The sequence below is a fragment of the Thermobia domestica genome, chromosome 9 (genome assembly GCF_964235325.1).
Source record: "Thermobia domestica chromosome 9, izTheDome1.hap1.1, whole genome shotgun sequence".
Lineage (NCBI taxonomy): Eukaryota > Metazoa > Arthropoda > Insecta > Zygentoma > Lepismatidae > Thermobia > Thermobia domestica.
The window spans coordinates 39,816,490-39,837,187 of NC_137462.1; the positions used below are offsets into that span (position 1 = coordinate 39,816,490).

General features: G+C 38.9%; 1 protein-coding gene across 1 annotated transcript in view; it reads right to left on the minus strand.

The window, feature by feature from the left end:
• The window catches only part of LOC145693969 (chymotrypsin-1-like), a 150,255-nt gene that overhangs the window by 25,163 nt on the left and 104,394 nt on the right, over positions 1 to 20,698 (minus strand). The window contains exons 2-4 of the mRNA XM_081770129.1: positions 12,002 to 12,065; positions 6,428 to 6,614; positions 2,458 to 2,642 (exon numbers count right to left, since the gene is read on the minus strand). Coding sequence (XP_081626255.1) covers positions 2,458 to 2,642; positions 6,428 to 6,614; positions 12,002 to 12,062 — 433 coding nt within the window. The 5' untranslated portion in view covers positions 12,063 to 12,065. The remainder of the gene's footprint in view (positions 1 to 2,457; positions 2,643 to 6,427; positions 6,615 to 12,001; positions 12,066 to 20,698) is intronic.

Consider the following 20,698-nt stretch of genomic DNA (forward strand, 5'->3'; position numbering starts at 1 on the left):
GACTTTGTGCCGAAGATTTCGTAGCTATAGGAATTCAAAAGTTTGCGAGAGAATTCGGAATCAGTAGTCTTAATAATAATGCCATTTGGAGTACGAACTAATTGAGTAATAGCAGAACGTGGCATGTATTTGATGATTTGCAGAAACAGACGTTTGAGATCCTCATACTTAGGATCGTAGTGTTCTAAAAGAAATGAGTAAATTGGAGGCTTGAGTGTCTCTTGCAAAGTTGGAAACTGGTTCGTGTCAGTCATGTCAACATACATGAATGAAGTATCTGCTGGTGAATTATCATGAAGCTTATGTGGTCTCTTGGCTGGTGGTTGTGGAGTAATATTTGAAGATTTACCAGGTGATCTTGAACGAGAATTACTATCTAGATTTTTCTCCAGAGATCGTGCCCTCCGTAACCCTGGTTTCCCAGAGGTTGAGGGGGCAAGGAGAACAGGTGGCAGATTAGAATGACGACCAACCAAAGATTGAGACGCCATGATGAAGATGCAGGCACTCCGGCCTGATATATGTGTTCACAATGACCAGGTGAGGTAATAATGTAGGTAAAGAGAACCCCGTTTGGATAGGTTCTCAGGTAGGCTTGAAGTCGCTTTTATTCTGCGTCGGTTTACTCTGGTATTGGCTAGATCAGTCTACCAGAACAAACACACAAGTTATCAGCTTCTTCAGCCAGGAAGAGGATAGGATCGCAAAAAACAGCCGTACTGACGTCTGGTACGTCACAGCTGATAAGACCAATAGTGATATCGACCTGAAGATGTGATGATTTAGCACATTACCTTCCAAAGATATCATGAACATTTAGTAACTAACATTGAGAATGTAAATTAGTTTTTTCCTATTTTGCTCAAAGCAAAGATTTACGTGGTATATTTAACATTTATACAAATCAAAGAAGAACATATTTATATTTCTTAGTCTTTTACGAAAATGATTTTATGAGCGTATTAGTTTTATGACAACATTTACGTCAGTAGAAATGCTGTCATCTGTTGTTTCTATGTGCAATATGATCTTCGTTGCCGACTATATTTGTTTCTCGTAAACACTTAAAAGTAATTTACGCCATACTTTATTGTCCTCGTAAGAGTTATGTCCATTTAAAGGGAAAGAAAATGCTTTTCTAAAAGAATTGCTTTCACAACTGTATATAAAACAATACTATGGTGTGTTACTAAAATGACTCCTCATCATGTCAGACGGTTCATATAACGACTACATTTTAACACTTAACTCCAAAGCGCAATGGAGTTGAAGTAGCACCAGGCTTGTGTCAACATTCAATACAACTCGAGGAACACAGAGTCACTGTGTGGAATTTGCACAACCATTTTTTTTTACTGGGTACTATGTTCGGTCTAATACGGAAATAGACAGTATCTTGGAAAAATGACGAAACTTTTTTAAATTATAATAAAAAAGAATTAGGTATTTTTCCAAGTGTAGTTCTTTTTATTCAAAATACATCTCTTCCGCATCAATACACCGCTAGGCACGTTCAACCTAACATAGAGTTTTGAATGTCCTTTTGACGGCAGACTGAACATTCTCGTGAGGGCAGACGTATTTTGAATAAAAAGGACATTCACGAGATCCTCGTGACGGCAGACTGAACGTGTGTAACATTGTCATAAAATGTTCCTTTCATAGCCGATTTTAATTTTGGGAATAGGAAATATTCATAGGGCAATAAATCAGGCCAATACGGAGCACAGAGATTTGGTTTTTAGCCAAAAAGTCACGAACTGCGACGGTTCTGTGACATGGTGCATTCCGTTTCTTTAAATCCTTTGTCAGAATTTCATGAATTGTCTTTAGTCGTATTTAATTTCTCCGCCATCCATCTCACAGTAGAATTCGCATCGTGGGCGATCATTTCATGCACTTGTTCCACCAACTCATCGCGATTTTTGTTTTTCGGTCTGCCTGGCTTTGGGTCGTCTTCCAAGGCCTCCCGACCGTCCCGGAATCGCATATACCACTCGAACACACGTGTACAAGATAAGCACTCATCACCATACACTTGTTTCATCATTTCTAATGTTTGTGTAAATGTTTTATCTAGCTTGAAACAAAATTTAATGTTGGCTCTTTGGTCCATCGTCTGTTTGTGACAAGATGACACCAGATACACTCACGTTTCTTGTTATAACTTGACACTCCGTTAATAGCTTCTCATGATTGTGGTCTCGTTTTGTTCAGCAGATATCCCGTTTTCCGATGATATGTTGTTTAAATAGATGGCGCTTGTGGTTATCTGCAACGAAGAAAAGTTTCGTTACTTTTCCGACATACTGTGTAAATGTTGAATGGGGGAAGTCCGTACCTATTTTTTTATATATAAATCTCATTTACAGATATATTCTAAGGGAACCAAGATGCAAAGAAATATTATATATAAGATTTTGCGTTAAATTCTTGAGAAAACAATACAATTATTACCTGTAAACTTAATAGGCCTGGTCAATTTAATCAGGGCGATGTCATTATAGTAGTGTTTTCGAAAATGTGATGGATGGACGACAACTTTACTCGTGGACATTATCACAAGATCTGGATTTAAGAGATCGCCTGTTCGTTTTAGACTTCCTAATCTGATGATTATATGACGTTTACTAATGTTACTTCTGAAATGTAAAAAACAAAAGTTAGTTGTTTTACCTAAAAATACGTTTTAAGGAAAAAGAATAATATTTAACAAACATTTCAAAAATACGAGGTGTATTCAGAAAATATCGAACCTTTTGTTGACAAAAATAGATTTATTGATTTGGAAATCCGAAACATCTCCTTGGTAGTGCACATACTTCTCCCCGCGCTTCCACAGTGTTGTTTAGACTCACCTTAATGTAAACACATTAGGCATATAGGGGATTTAACATATTTTGGGGGAGTAATTTTGTGGTTCTTTGACGCTTACGGCATGGAGAACATACCTAGAACATACTAGGCACGTTCCCCATTTACATGTCAGGCATGTGCCTAGGGGCGGACGTAGACTGTGACTATCACTTGCCATTCATGTGATTTCTTTCTCAGAAGTATATAAGGCACATAGTGGACACATTCCCATGTACCTGAGGGAACATGACAGGCATAGGCCTGCTATGTAATTGTGCTGTTCTACCTTAGTCGGGTCAAGACTTCATTTAGGAACTAGTATGTGCCCTATCCAAATATCCATGTTTGAGAATCCTGCGGTATTTCCGCAACAATATTTATAGAGATGCTTGGTGAGTACTTGAAATCAGATGCCAGTGGTCAAACTCTCTCTATAAAAATATTGCGTGAGTACCACAGGATGCTGAAAGATTTATTTTTGGATAGAGCACATAGTAGTTCCTCAGTGAAGTCTTGACCCGACTACTGTAGGCCCCATAGTATTGGAGCTGTGGACCTTTAATGTTCATTTGTTTTTTTATGTTTTTGGCAGTTTATAGGTCCGAAATGACGAATTTCTGTTCCCAGATTGGTTTATACTTTTTGTCTTATCTTGGTGTCAGGAATCACCTCCCAAACGTTATCAGTATTGTTTTGAAACACCCTGCATATGAGGCAAACCTGTTAATCGTTCATATCACGGTTAAGGAAGGCAATGATGAGGGGGCATCTTTACCCCGTCCCAAACTTCGTAAGTTGGCAGACAGTTGTTCATTTTCTTGATTAAAAAAAAAAGTGAAATATATCAGTTTAAGGTGAGACGATTATGCCCTTTAGGCTAAGGGAGGCAATGATTAAGAAAATCGAACGATGGTGGAAGAATAGGTTAAACAGGAATGTGGATGGAAACGGGAGTACCCCGAGAAAACCCACGGACACGATGTTGTCTACCACAATTTTACTTTGTCAGGGATCGAACCAGGGACCACACGCACAAGAAGTAAGCTCTCTACCACTCAACCACCGTGCCTCCTTTCGTAAGAAAATATATATTTACTTTAGCAGAGATATGATTAACGTAGTCTAAAGATTTGCTCTTACTCTTCATTTGTACTCATCCTTTTCTTGTAGAAGCAATAGTTTGTTTCTATGAGAATATAGGCGACAATATACTTAAAAAATAGTTATCGTTTTTTGGGGGGAATAGCTAGTAAGTAACTGTAGTGTATACAATAGACTCCCAAGTATCCGGCTTGCGACAATCCGTTCACCGTATTTTCCGGCCTACTTTTCTTTTATCGAATAAGGAAGACAAGGCGTTGCAATGGCAACATTGCCAAGGCATTAGAAGCGGGCGTCTGCTATGATCCTCCTACGTGAACTAACTAACTAATTAACTCTATGGCCTATGGAACCCGGAGGTTCAGTGCCGCGTTCACAAAAGCTCTCCACTGACTTCTATCCTTAGCTAACTGCATCCAGTTTCTACTTTGTATTCCTATCTCTGCGAGATCCATCTTAATATTATCCTCCCATCTGCGCCTAGGTCTTCCAAATGGTCGTTTTCCTATGGGTCTACCAGTCAAGACTTTGAAAGCGTTTCTACTTTCTTCCATTCTAGCTACATGACCTGCCCACCTAAGCCTCCTAGACTTGACGACCCTAACAATGTTGGGTAACCCGTATAAACTATGTAGTTCCTCGTTATGAAGTTTCCGCCATTCCCCATTCTGGTTCCTCTTGGGTCCGAATATTCTTCTCAGGATCTTGTTCTCAAATACTTTCAGTCTATGTTCTTCCCTCAGAGTAAGCGACCATGTTTCGCAACCATACAGAACAACAGGCATGATTATCGTTTTATATATTTTAAGCTTCAAATTCTCTGACAGAATTCGCGACGACAAGAGATTTTGAACCGAATAGTAACACGAATTCCCTGCTTTTAGTCGACATTTAATTTCTTCGAGAATATGATTTTCCTCTGTTAATATTGATCCTAAATATTTGAAAGTATCCACTTTATCAAAAGTATTATTTAATATTTTAACGCCCCCACAATTTGCCATATTACGGTCCCGACGCACTTCCATGTATTTAGTTTTCTCTGCATTTACTTCTAAACCCATGTCCCTGCAAGCATTTAATAAGATCTCTGCATTTATTTCTACTGTTCTCCTATCATCCCCTATTAACTTTACATCATCAGCATATGCCATCACCTGGTGAATACCGTTCAACTGTAGGCCCTGGTTGCTATCTTTGATTTTCCTTATGGCGTATTCCAGCACAAAGTTAAATAATAATGGCGACAACGCATCTCCTTGTTTCAGGCCATTTTGGACGTGAAAGCTCGTGGACAAAAATTTTCCTACCCGGACTTTACTTTGGGATTCACTTAAGCATATCTTAATTAATCCAATTAGCTTTCTCGGTATTCCAAGTTCTGTAAGAACGTTGTACAATGTTTCTCTCCTAACCGAGTCATAAGCTTTTCTAAAATCAATAAATAGTTGATGTACCGGGATATTGTATTCCCACTTTTTTTCGAGTATTTGGCGAATGGTAAATATTTGGTCGATAGTTGATCGATTTCGTCTAAATCCGCACTGATAATCTCCAATAATTTCATCTGCGTATGGGGTCAGTCTTGCTAATAGAATATTTGAAAGGATTTTATAGGATGTTGACAGAAGAGAAATGCCTCGATAGTTATTAGTCAGTTTTGTCGCTTTTCTTGTGAGTTGGAACAATGATTGATTCTTTCCACTCTTGTGGCAATTCTTCTTTGTTCCAGATAAGGAGAATGAGTTTGTGTATCTTGTTCCACAATTTTTCGCCTCCAGCTAAAATTAACTCAGCCGGAATTTCATCCACATGTCGTATGTAAAATACAAGTTGTGACAGGAAAAGAGCAGTGTTGCTGCTTGTTCATTGTTTCTTCAGTGTAACAGACCTCAATACAGTACGCTTGCTGATTTACGTACAGTTGTGTGTATTCGTAGTTCCTGGGGTATGGTTATTTTTTTTTTAAGTGTACTACAGTAAAGATTTGAAAATGGATGATAAAGGGAAAAAGTTGTATGGAGGAGAAATTATTGGCGTGGAAAAGAAAGGAGTTCATAGAACTCCGAGCTATCCGGCTTTTCTGTTATCCGGCCTGCCCTTCCGTCACATTAGGCCGGATACTCGGAGTCTACTGTATTTAGCATAAAGATTTGGTAAGGGAAACCAATGAATGGCCAATTTTCTCTTAATATATAAAAATATCTAGCTGGATACTTTTAACGTAAAATATATTCCATTTGCTGAAGAATTAAATCTTTTCATCTAAGAACTTAGCACCGTGTATTTGATATACGTAAAAGTGTGACATCTATTTTCACATGACATCAACTATCTTACTACCATTTCAGTTTTATCCCATTTTGACAAGTTTACTTATTGTGTATATTACTTTTGATGTCTACGTCTTATATTGGAGATTTAAAAAAAAACAGTAAAAAAAATACTCCAAATTAAGAAAATAACTTACTTAGGAATGCAATGAGCTGCAGTGAGAATCCATTCTTCGTTGAGGATGGTGGATCCGCATCCCCGATAACTGTTATCTATTTCCAGGTAAAGCATTCTTGACATGAAGGGAAACTGACCACGCTTTGCATATAGTCCCCCAGAAATGCGGGATGAATAAGACTTATAATGAGTTTTGTTCACTTCACCTTAAAAAGAAGTTATTTAAAAAAATTACTATGATAATGTCTCAGAACATTCTTGGAGAATTAACATCTTATTAAGAACAATATACCGTACTATATTATTGCTTTCATAGCCACTCCCTTGGTGTCGCCCCGCATTCGAGTTCTGTTTTGAGCTCCTCTGTGGCTAAGCGGTTAGCGTACGCGCCTTTGGCGTGGGACACCTGGGTTCGATTCCCAGCGAGAGCTCATGTGGTTCGGATTCCACATTAATCAGTAGGTCCACGTCTCATATAGCCTCGCTGCTGGACGGGACATTAAACTCAAAACCAACTCAACTCGAGTTCTGTTTATGTTTCACAAACGTAAATCATTCGGATTGCCCTAGGCAGAAAAGGTAGGAATATGCTCTGTTGAACATGCGCTTTAATAATAATAATAATAATAATAATAATAATAATAATAATAATAATAATAATAATAATAATAATAATAATAATAATAATAAATCTTCTGGATCGTTTTGAAAAAGTAACATGGACGCTTGTAGGATTATTGTGAATTATGAAGTATCCACTTTATAACGTACTGGTATTATAATGGAGATACAACAATAAGTTGGGATACATTGGATATATATCCTGGGTGTCAAAAAATTCCACCGACAAACTTCGGGAGTTAAATCCTCTCATACGAAGAAACAAAAAAGCTCAGTAAACATGGGTCCGGAAATACGTTGTTTCGGAGATACAAGGCGCCGAAACCGTGGGAAATGAATCTTCAAATGCGTATATTTCAGAAACTCTTCAACGTAGACGGTGCGGTTTGAAAACTCACCAGCGAAGTCATACCTGCTCTTGTTAAACATCCATGTTTCATAATCTTGCAATGCCTGCGGAAGGGATTCCCCAAAGGAGCGTAGGGATTCCCGGATAATCTGCCGAGTGAAGATGGCTCGAAAGGGATATGAATGGACGACTTCCTCACCTGTTACCAGTACCTCCTTGTACGAAGACGATAACTCAAACGGATACAAAATGGTGGACACTTGTATACCTGCTGTGTGTGGTTGCATAATCGCCACATACGGATGGTGCCCAATAATGAAGATCGGAATATGAAGTACTGTGAATATGCAGTCGAAGGTTCGTAGTGAGGCACGTGCGGTGTTGCTATAGCATAACACTCACGAAGCAGAGTGATTGAGAGCTGTTGAAACTAGATGCAAACCCGCTATCAAAATGTACATAAATTATCGTGGACAAATGTATGTTAAGATATGCAGCATTGTGGAGTATAGTATTAACATACGTAAGAAGCAGCTGACAAATGCCCTCCTGGGAACAGCGATAATGTGATTCGCATATTAGTGGCATAGTTAATGGCGTGCAATGCTGTAAAGCATAACCTCCAGTCACACAGATAAAATACACAAAGCACAAAGACAGAAGAAGACGAGTCAATACAGGAAATGGTGTTTGTAATTCTTTTGTACCTTACAACGTTACGAAATCTACTAAAAATGTGAACCATTGACTTCAATGCACAAGAGATAGCGTCGAAGCATTTCGTCTCGCACACGAGGAAAAACGTCGTGGTTAACACGAATTCTTGTGGAAGCCTCGACAAGCTCACAAGATCCAATTCATTCTTCACTGGTGTCTGGTAGACTAACTCCTTGATGTATCTCCATAGGTAAAAGTCCATAGGTGTCATATCCGGTGATCTAGGAGACCATGCTACAGGACCACCATGCCCGATCCATCGATTCCCAAACATATCAGAAAGTACATTTTGAACACACCGCGGCCGATGGGGTGGAGATTTGTCATGCTGGAACCACATTTGTCGCCGGACTGCAAGGAAACATTTTCTAGCAGATCCGGGAGTACCTCTGAAAGAAACACACTGTAAGTATGCATGTTCAGTCGTGGAGGTACATAAGGTCCTATTAACACATTATCCACTATACCGGCCCACATATTAACTGTGAATCATTCTTGATAACCTCGGCAAAACATTGCATGCGGATTGTTTGCTGCCCATACATGCCTATTATGAGCATTGTATCATCCGTCACGAGTAAAACTACTCTCATCCGTGAACAAAACATGCCGCGCGAACTGCGGATTCTCCACACACTGCCGCAGGTACCATCGGGCAAATCGCACACGTTTGAGATATTCTGTAGGACGCAAAACTTGTACTCTTTCAGGATGATATGGATAGAGATGTTCTTCATGTAGGACGTTCCACACTTGCTGGTGATGAACATGCAACACATGTCCAACGACCCGCGTGCTTGTTGAGGGATTTTGTTCAAATTGGTCCAACACATTCTCTTCGAATGCTGGTGTTCTCACTGTTTGTGGTCTTCCTGCATCAGGCCGGTGAATATGTGAGGAACCTGATTCTCGCAGCTGCCGATCAATTGACATAAATGTAGTGTGATGGGGTCACCGTCGTTCTGGAAAACGTTCTCTATACAATCTTTGTGCCTGCCTTGCATTTCCCAAAGCTGCATCATATGCCAGATGCATATCACTTAATTCTGCCCAAGTAAACTCCATTTCCCACTACGGTGTTTTATAAAGCACTGACAGTAAGCACTGCACACAAGCACAGTCGCTTCCAGAATACACGTCAGTCTTCGGTAGATTAGCTTCTTTATGTGCTCGTCTGTCATATGGCTTAGAGTCGAATCCCACTAACAGCATGACTCTGTTAGTCAATGTTTATTTTATCTCTTCTATTGTATTTTTGTTCCTATAAACAGTTTCGGACGTAAGAAAAACGCTATGTACTGTCATTTCAAGGACAATGTCTTTTTGTTGAATATTCTGGACTCAGTTAAAATTATCGTGTGAAATTGAAATAATTCTTACATGTTTTAATATTTAAAGAAGACCAGAAACCAATTTCCTTACACACGGTAAAATGATAATCAATGTTGTTTTTGTTTTTAATGATCGACAATACCCTCCAGAGTTCGACTGCGTGTGCATTTGAATGCAGCCTAAATCTGTTTACATTATGAGAGTTAATTACATCCGACGACTAAAGTTCAGACACAAATGCAGGCGATCTTGGGGCCAGAGCGTTTATAGAGGTACCATCTTGGCATTCGACTTGTGAAACTGAAGAAAGCCACTCAGAATGGTTGAACAAAGAGTGGCGAATCTAGGCTGGGGTCGGGGGGCCTTGGTCCCCCAATTTTGCTGCGTTACTAGAAAATCGCTAATGTCATAAATACCTAAACGCAGTCCAAATTACGTATTTTACATAGCAAAATACCGACACCCCTCCCCCTCCAGTTTTTACTTTCAAGATCGGCTACTGAACACAAGGATCTACCCGGTTCTCTCTACACTTAATCTACTCTGGTGTGCTAAATTGGAATAGGCGTATAGATTTGAGGCTCCAGCAGTTGCATTGTAAGCAAAAACAAACATGAGAAGAGTATTAAATATGTTTTAATATTTAAAGAAGACCAGAAACCAATTTCCTTACACACGGTAAAATGATAATCAATGTTGTTTTTGTTTTTAATGATCGACAATACCCTCCAGAGTTCGACTGCGTGTGCATTTGAATGCAGCCTAAATCTGTTTACATTATGAGAGTTAATTACATCCGACGACTAAAGTTCAGACACAAATGTAGGCGATCTTGGGGCCAGAGCGTTTATAGAGGTACCATCTTGGCATTCGACTTGTGAAACTGAAGAAAGCCACTCAGAATGGTAAAAACAAACATGAGAAGAGAACGTTATAATTATTATTTTGTAATAACGCCCCCGCCTTATAGACCTAACAAAATGGACACGAAGACAATCTTGATGTAACTTTAAATGGAGGAATAAAGACAAGGTATAAAATATGAAGGTGGTTTATTGTTCTGTTTACATATTTTGGAATTCGTTAACACGAGCGGCTTGGGTACCCGAAACGGTAACATTTACATATCACATTCGCGCACTACAGTATCATTCAATTGTACGTTTATAACAATTGTTTATTGTTTGATTGTTTATTTGTTAAGATGTTCAACGTCCTTTTTCAGCAGCGGCGCTATATGGAGACGGGACCTAAAGTTTCAAATGCGATCCGATCCATCTCTTGGTTGTTGAGTCCAAAGCTTGGACTCTTAGTGGGGATTGACCTTGCGACACGGCGCGTCAACGTGCAACCTTGCTTTCTGTTGCTTCCTTGCTTATCACGTAACGGTGCAACAACTGAAAGGAACAAGTACCATTGAAATCAGGTAGACGGTTGCAGACTTATTAAGATAATGCATATGATTTCAAATCACAAATCTCTTATACATTTAATCAGATCATTCATGTAATGTACCTAATATTGGGTCTCGTTCTTTAGTGACATTCACTCAGTTCACTAGACATAACGATATTTCTAGCCATTGCTAAACATTACTTATATCTGGAAATGTGCTGACTGTATTCGCTATCGTGCTATTTGGGGTTTTCCTTTGCATTAAGTATTTTCATAATTTCAATCATTCTGCTTCATGTGTTATGCTGTAGCAACACCGCACGTGCCTTACTACGAACTTTCGACTGCATATTCACAGTACTTAATATTCCAAACTTCATTATTGGGCACCATCCGTATGTGGCGGTTATGCAACCACACACAGCAGGTATACAAGTGTCCACCATTTTGTATCCGTTTGAGTTATCGTCTTCGTACAAGGAGGTACTGGTAACAGGTGAGGAAGTCGTCCATTCATATCCCTTTCGAGCCATCTTCACTCGGCAGATTATCCGGGAATCCCTACGCTCCTTTGGGGAATCCCTTCCGCAGGCATTGCAAGATTATGAAACATGGATGTTTAACAAGAGCAGGTATGACTTCGCTGGTGAGTTTTCAAACCGCACCGTCTACGTTGAAGAGTTTCTGAAATATACGCATTTGAAGATTCATTTCCCACGGTTTCGGCGCCTTATATCTCCGAAACAACGCGTTTCCGGATCCATGTTTACTAAGCATTTTTGTTTCTTCGTATGAGAGGATTTAACTCCCGAAGTTTGTCGGTGGAATTTTTTGACACCCGATATATATATTAAATCCAGACATACCCCGCTAGATGTAGATTTAACGCAATAAATATTCTACTTCCACTTAATCCAATAAATCATGCCTTCGTATCCCCAATATATGAAATTAATCATACAAAATAGAATATATTCAGTCTGCACACAGGTTCCTAAAAATAAATACATTTATGCCAGTTGTGGATATTTTTTCGTCTTAAAATTCGTATAAAAACTAAAGTGTGACAAGGTATAAATATGACAACATGGTATTGGTCACATTCTTTGCGTGTATTAGTAACTGTGAATAGATAATTTCCATCAAACTACTATTAAGAAAAAAAGGAAAAGTACTTACATTGATCTTGAGAGTGTGTTTCTCCGACTGCCATGCACATTAAGACAAAAACAAGCAACATTCGCTACAAGGAAAAAGGGTTAAGAAAACAACGTTTAGAAACAGTTTGTACAGCGTTCCAGAAGTCCCCGTACACCTAGGGTTGAATATCTCAGAGAACTGTATTAGTGTTATTTTAGTCGTGGTATTGATAACACTGGTTTCAAAATCACAGACATCACAGTTTGTTATCTATGCTTTCAAACACTGCTTGAGAGCAGGCTTGGGTGTGGTTCTCCAATATTTCCGTTCCCATTGAAATGGCCCTCACGAACCACCAACACCAGACAACTCATTATGGGGAATAACCGAGTAATGTGTCTTTCATCGACAATACAGAACAGATGAAGATTTGGACGACAATCTGAAAGAAGCCTTTCGAACGATAACGCCTCAGATGCTCCGGAACAGTTCAAATAGGACATGGAGACGCAAACATCTTTGGATACAGCACGATGGAGCACATATGAATCTACTGGATAGATAATTCATAGGTGTATGTGCTGAATTACACTACGTAGTAAATACATGAATTAAAATTAGTCCCACATTGGTCTCTGTGATACTTAAACTTAGGAGTACAGGGGCTTATCGGACAATCTGTATGTTTTAAGCTGAAATACATTACAGTTTACATGCTTTAAAAATTCTCAGATTTATCATAATCATATTTAAACTATTACTTAAGTTATTCAGGATAATTATCACGAAGTCGAGTTACCAGAGGTCCTTATTAAACTGTGATTCTTGATGTAGGTAATTAATTATCTACGGGCTAATCAGAATTTTCTTTAAGATTTCTCGAAATAATCTAAACACAATTGTCAGTATAACCGTTTTTATTTTTCTATTTTCTTTTAATCTTCGTTTAACACATTCAAGTCTCAGCACGTCACATAGCCGTGATGTTTTTCTTTCCTTCAGTGGGCGGATCACGTCTCCCCGACGTGCTGAAATTTCCGTTAATTTGAACATTGGATGGCTATCCGTAGACGACTTTCGACTTCTCACTTTCTGCTCCTTTTAGTATTTATAAAAAAGTCCAGGTGTCAGTGCATCCGGTGCAGAGCGAGTTGGAGCGATAACAATTGGCATACTTTTCCCGCGTCTTTATATGCATTTTTGAATCAAAATGGGAAATGTATCCGAAGAAGAAATATGGAATATGAGTGATGAGTTTTGCTTTTGATTCTGGATCTGAAATTGATGACTCAAATATTGATCCAGATTACCAGTATGTTGCCGGTGCTTCTATAGCAGGGAAGTTGATATTTTTTCCCTTTTAGCTTGTAATGACTAACCAATAAGGATGAATAAGCATTTATGTGAATGGGTGGGCAAAGAGATATTTCCCACCCATTCACATAAATGTACAACAACAATCCATTTGTAATACAACAATCGTATTTATTTATTTATTTACTTATATTCTTATACATTTTCTGGCAATGGTAGCACGGCAGAAGAGAAAATGCAAAAAGGACGAACGACAAAAGTGCGACTCCAGGCGAAAAATAGAAATAATTGGTCTTGCACTATATTTTTACTTGATACTTATACCTTTACGCCATTTCAAAATATCTAATGTTTGTATTGATTTGTTTTTTTTTTAACATTTGAAGGGCTGTACCCTAACAGCACAAGATGTGTTAGGTATGTGCCATTTAGATATCCCAGCTACTTTTTAGGTACCTGGCACTTGGCACATATGATATTCATGTGCTAAGTATGTACTTCAGCTACCTACAGTTTTAGGTACTCGTTACACCCAATTGATATTTGCAACTATGTACCACAAACTTAGCATTTATATAACTGGCTCAGTGTTGCACTCTAACAGTCATTTGTTTTTATATCGTCACTTGGGACATATCTCTGTCATGTTCTAGGTACGCCTTTTAGGCACATACTGTTTCAGATATCCTAACAGCACAAGATGTGCTAGGCATGCGCCATTTAGGTGTTCTAAATCCATCTCCCACATTTGATGCATTTGTTGCTTCTTTTTGTAAGCGATTGTGTACTAGAAGCAATAACCGCATCAACTTTATTAAATGCCAACTGTTGCCAATCTTTTGAAAGTGAATATGGAAGAACCATGGAACAAAGTAAATAGACACTCGTCATTTTGTTATAAAATTACATGGGGAGCAGATTTGATCTTATCCCAAACGGTTATCATCGAATATACACGGTTAAAGGAGCACTCTGATTAGCCAAATTCAAAAGACCTCAACTATTTATCCCTCTACAAGCGACGTTCGCTTCATGGCCTCCGTTGCCAAGTAGGTCGTCGTTAGCGAGCGGGAATTCACATTTGTAGTAAAACCATCCATGGATTCCGATGAGTGTGTGTCTGTATATCAAGTTTTGCGTGAGCGTCAGCGCTCTAGGTCCCAACTTATTGAAAGTATTACTGATGAACATGAAGACTCCGTCACTAAGTTTTCTGATATATAAGCTATCATCCTTCGTTACTACAAAAAATATTAAATTTGCAGGATGTTGTTGCAGCAATCCCCATTGACTATTTTGCCCATCTGCCGCATAGATTAAAGGCGGAATAACGACAAGCGCTCACTCAACCATTTTCTCAGGAGGAAGTGAAGCAAGTACTCCTCACAGCTCCGAATTCTAAAACGCCTAGCATAGATGGCCTAGGGGTAGAGTTATATAAGACCTTTTTTCACTTAATGGGGCCCATTCTTACTGAATGGATGAATTATGTACTGCAAGTAGGTATTTTGAGAGAATCTTCTCGAACTGCTGTCATTGTGTTAATTCCGAAGAAGACTCATCCTCGTACAGTGACGGACTATAGACCTATGTCTTTGCTCACCTGCGATTATAAAATTATTAGTCGATGTATTAGTGCCCGATTACAACCTGTTATTGCCCAGCTTGTTGGGCCTATCCAACATGGTGCCCTACCACATAAACGTGCCCAAGATATTCTTTCTGCTATACGCGACGTCATCACCTACTATCAAGATATTGACCAATGTGATGCGGCTTTAGTTGCTTTGGACCATTCTAATGGTTTTGATCGAGTGAACCATACATATTTATTTTCTTGTCTTCAAGCCTATGGATTTGGCGCTGACTTCTGTAATTTGATTAAGCTGTTATTTTATAATTGGACAATTAAACTCAAAATTAATGGATACCTGAGTTCTGCCTTTCGCATTAGTAATGGCATACAACAGGGCACTCCCGTGAGCTGTCAGCTTTTTATTCTAAGTTTAGGGGCATTTCTATATAATGTCCGACATGCCCTTCATGGTGTCACTATATGTCATACTTCTGTGCGAGTTTACTCATTTATGGACGATGTTACATGTTTCACGACTGGTCACGCCGACTTCAACGTTTTATTACAGCACGTACGGCTCTACGAATCAGTATCCGAAGTCAAGCTTAACCCTAATAAAAGGTACGTAGTGCCTCTGGGTAAGTCAACCAATATTACTACTACTTCCATTGGACAGCTACAACCGTCAGTTAAAATCTTGGGGGAGACTTTCAGTTCTAGTGTGGTGGGCATTATTACTAACTAATAATGTTGGCCTTACAGTCAATCGGCTAACTTATGTTTTTGACCAACACCGATTTCGTAACCTTAGCCTCTTATCTCGCTTAGAATTTGTGCGTTTGTATGGGTTATCTCAATTATGTTACATTCCCCAAGTCTTGCCTTTTTCTACCTGTCACCTTGCAAAAGTTAAGACAATTGTGGGAAATTTTCTGTGGAAAACTATGATTTTTCGTGTTTCCTACCAAATCTTGTGCAACGATTTCCAGAACGGAAATCCGACCCGTTGAGAGCACTACTACTGATTATAGTGGAATCCAAACCACTTCGGTCGTTCAACTGTACCTCCACTGGGAATTGAAGTCGAGACCACGCGAATCAACCCGACCCGACCCGACCCGTTGAGAGCACTACTACTGATTATAGTGGAATCCGAACCACTTCGGTCGTTCAACTGTACCTCCACCGGGAATGGAAGTCGAGACCACGCGAATCGAAGTGAAGTGTACTAGCCACTAGACCAAATGGGGATCCTCACATTGAGTTGTTTTAAATCACTGGGTCAGTGTTGCCAGATCTGAAGATGAAAAAGTAGCGTGTCTGTGCTCCGAAAGTAGCAGATTTGAACTGTTTGTAGTCCAAATATAAAAGGGTGGCCCAAAAGTAGGTATGCACCCCTGCATTGATCAAGTATACTTTTATGGGTTTGTAAAAAATGAATTATTTGGCAACAAACGACGGGTACTAATGAAATAATTTTAACATGAGCTGGAAATTGTGCTGCACGTATTGCAAGAATAAATTATTTTCGATAGACGAAAACATTTGCAGACTGGATACCACGAGACAAAAACATCCTAGGAAACGTCCGCATACAAGAAGAGGTGACGGGTCAAGAACCACAGGGGAGTAACCTGGAAAAGATATGCCCAAGATAGATAGTTGTGGAGGAGACTTGGAAAGACCTTCATCCAGCAGTGGATTGATTGTTTATGATGATGATTATGATTTTATTATACCTGGGCCTCAGAGGTAAACTAAACCAAATTATAATTTCGTAATTTTACAGCAGAAGCGAGAACCCGGTTTCTCAAGTAAGACCTATAGTACTGTTTTCCAAATTATACTAAGTAGTTACAAAGTAGTAGGATGGTTTCAGACTTATAGTATTACAGCACTAGAAAGAACATAGTCTATTAAAAAGTATTCTTAACTCAATTTCGACCAAAAAGTGAAATACGAATCTACGTCTAAAGTTCATATCTATCTATCTATCTATCTATCTATCTATCTATCTATATATATATATATATATATATATATATATATATATATATATATATCGGGTGTTCTAAAAATGGTGCCCACGGACCACAGAGCACAATTCTACAGGCCAAAATAAAGCGAAAATGCTAAATGATGAAATGCTGTTCCAGGCATTCTTCAGCCGCTATGGAGAACCAAAATTTCACAATGCGGCAACATCGCAGATTAACCTGGAGCCATTAGCATTACTCTACGAATACAACAAGCAGTTGAATCGATTGCTATACTAATAAGTGACGCTAGTGTCAATCAATATCGACTTAGCTGCCATCTGGAAAGAATCGATATAACTATTTGATAGATTGGTAGATCTAGTAGGTGGTTCTTTATTTTGAGACGTAGCTACATAGAACAATTTGTCTCTCCAGACGATGAGTTGAAAGGTATACAAATCTCTCTCTCTCTCTCTCTCTCTCTCTCTCTCTCTCTCTCTCTCTCTATATATATATATATATATATATATATATATATATATATATATATATATATATATATATATATATATATATGGGGGTATAAAGGGGTAAAAAGGGTAGTTATGGTAGGGTAAAAATGGATCCAAAATTTAAGGAAAGTCGTACAGCGAAAAATATATTTTTGACTATTCAATCTTTGATGTTGAAGTAAAACTACGAAAATTAATACAAAAGAAAACTAAAAAATCAAGAATCACTTGCTTTGGCGAGAGAGAAAATAGATACAGATAGTTCGAATTACCTATATACTTATATAATATGTATGTCCATGTTTCGCAAGTAATTTTCAATCAATATATAACTTCAACGTAATGAACGCACGATTAGCTTTCTCGAATAAAGATCACATGCACCGCTGAGAGCTCAGGAATAAACTTAGCCTATGTTATAGCACTGGATATACGCTTATGTAATGTTATGACTTTATGAACTTGTATAAGAGACAGAATGTATTTCAAATGAGACGCAAACTATGCGTAACATCGAACTTTGAATCTAACTTGTTTGATGATCCAACCAGGGGTAAAAGTGATGGGGAACGCAAGGAAATGCCGCTCCCCCGCCTCCGAAATATATGTACGGCGTCCTCTCCAATTCCTACAAAAATATAATGGGCAAAGATAGTCAGGGGTATGGAGTGACGTCATACCGCTACCTACCGTCCCGGTATCTTTTCAGATCCATTTTTCTCCTGGCTCCAAACCGAGACCACACATAGCAAATATGAGTGTCGTAGCTCCCATTACAAGTTTCTGGAAGTTCTTGTTATAATGTGTCAATTAAACATGGAGATGTAAAACGGTAATAAAGCATTTGATCAATTTGAAACAAAACATATTTTAGTAATAATTTATCCTATTTGATAAGATAATGATCGTTATAGCTATTCTGTTTTTAAAATGACAGTCAAGGCAGAATGTATTGGATAATAGATGAGAAACTGTACAATTTCAATTTCGGTACGATTAAATACATTCGTGCTGCTATGTGTTGCGCTATCCATTAGAAGGTATTGAATAATTCTGATTCAAAGGAAGGAAATAAACTACTGTATAGGGTGGTCCGGAAGTGGGCGTACCCCTAACTGGTGTTTTCTGACGGTTTTAGGTTTTATCCACATTTGTTTGGTAACATTGCTTGGCATTGTCTGGTAACATTGCTTACCAGAGCATGGAGCACCAGCGCACTTCGCGATTCACGTGCGCAATTACTTGAATCAGACGTTTCCTGGCCACTGGATTGGAAGAGGTTTTGCATCTTCACCAGCTCCCTTTGTCGGACTTCCAAGAAGTCCCGATCTGACGACACCAGACAATGCTCTCTGGGGTTTCATAAAGCAACAAGTAAGAAATACTCGATATCACACAACGCAGGAATTACGAGACAGGCCCGTATCCAGGGAGCCAGGCCCCCCTAAAATTTTCACGGTAGGCTTGCAAATGTATTATAATATGGTGATGAAATATAAATGGTTGGATCGACCCCCCTAACTTCAGCCGGCCCCCCCCTACATTTTTGGACTGGATACCGGCCTGTTAAGAGCAGCTGTGGAACACGCCTTCACCCTCGTGACTCCCGAATATCTACGCAAAACATCTGCGAGAACTTGGCGCAGAATTCAGCTGTGTTACGACATGGATGGTGATCATACTGATATTTATGACTCTTAAGGCTTCAAGGTAACTCTGTACAAACATTCTACCATAACTAACACTATACTGTTGAAACCAAAAGGGGCTACGCTCACTTCTAGACCACCCTGTATAGTACTGTAGTTAATTTAATAGAGTTTAATTGTATAGGCAGTACAGAGGCTACATGAGACAAAAGCTATCGCTGAAAGTGAAATGGGTTACTATTAGGGTTTTATTCCAGGTATGATATACCCACTGATGATTGAAATGGAATAAACGCTTCGAAAGCATTAGCGCAAGCAAATTAGCTATGAATAGGTACACCATACCATAATACTGTCAAAATGAAAGCAAAGCAAAGCAAAAAAAAAAAAAAAAAAAAAAAAAAAAAAAGCGGAAACGACAGACTTTACAATAATAATACTTCCACAATTTTAAAAAAATGAAAATGAAATATTTGAGTTTTACGTCCCACGTGTATGCCGAATAGGCTAAAGAAGACGGTGATGATGAGAATTGAATGAAATGGTAGAATGAAGAAAGTGGGAGGAACGGGAGAATCCCGAGGAAACCCACGCACAAGGTGTTTGTCCACCACAAAGTTCACTTGGCGCGACCTAGGATCGAACCAGAGACCCCAAGCACGAGAAATGAACGTTCTACCACTGAGCCACCGCGGCTCCTTTTCACAATTTTAATTTCACACGATTTATTTCGAGACTTTCGAGACGAGACCGAGACTTGGTCCTCGAGACCGAGACCGAGATTGAGACAAGCATCTCTTGCTCGAGACGAGACCGAGACCGAGATTGAGACAAGCATCTCTTGCTCGAGACGAGACCGAGACCGAGACGGCGATTTTTGACTCGAGACGAGACCGAGACCGAGACCGCTGAGTAAAATTTACTGTTATATCTGGGTAGACCTATAACAATAACAAACGGTTCTACGAATTCGAAATATTTTAGTAACCGGTTTTATGTAACCGGTGCCAACCGGCTGAACAGCACCAAGGCATAACTATTCCAGGGCCGGCGCGAGGGGGGGGTCGAGCCGTGCTACCGCCCAGGGCGGCACGTCTAGTGGGCGGCAAAATTTGAAAAAGAAAATAATACTATTAAAATATAAGGCTTCGTAATAGTCTCACATGGAAAAATAAAATTGGGTTCCCTGAGAATGTAATTAAACTTACTTCACTCACATCCAGGAAAATACTCACTCAGCAAATTCAGAGAATTCCCCTTCATTTCAATTATCAAACTACTAGCCACAGGTATCTCGTTCAAGATTTCCCTTGCAGCGGCGTAGATAAGATTTTCAGCTAGGGCGGATAAGATTGTCAAGTGTCTTTTTTTTTTTTTTCTATTCAGCAATATTCTAACGCTCCACTCTAAGTACGCAAAATGTACACTCCCATTTGAGACAGGCCGTTGTAGCCTACAGCATCTAGAGACATTTAGGTTCTAGCAGCGAGTTTTTAACCCATTTACAAATTGTTTATTATCGTATCTTATCATCAATATATATACCAACATACATACCAACAATATATATATATATATATATATATATATATATATATATATATATATATATATATATATATATATATATCAACAATATATACAATATACACCCTCCATTCCAAAAGAAACCGAACTTTTGAAAACAAATAGTACCACTAGTGCCA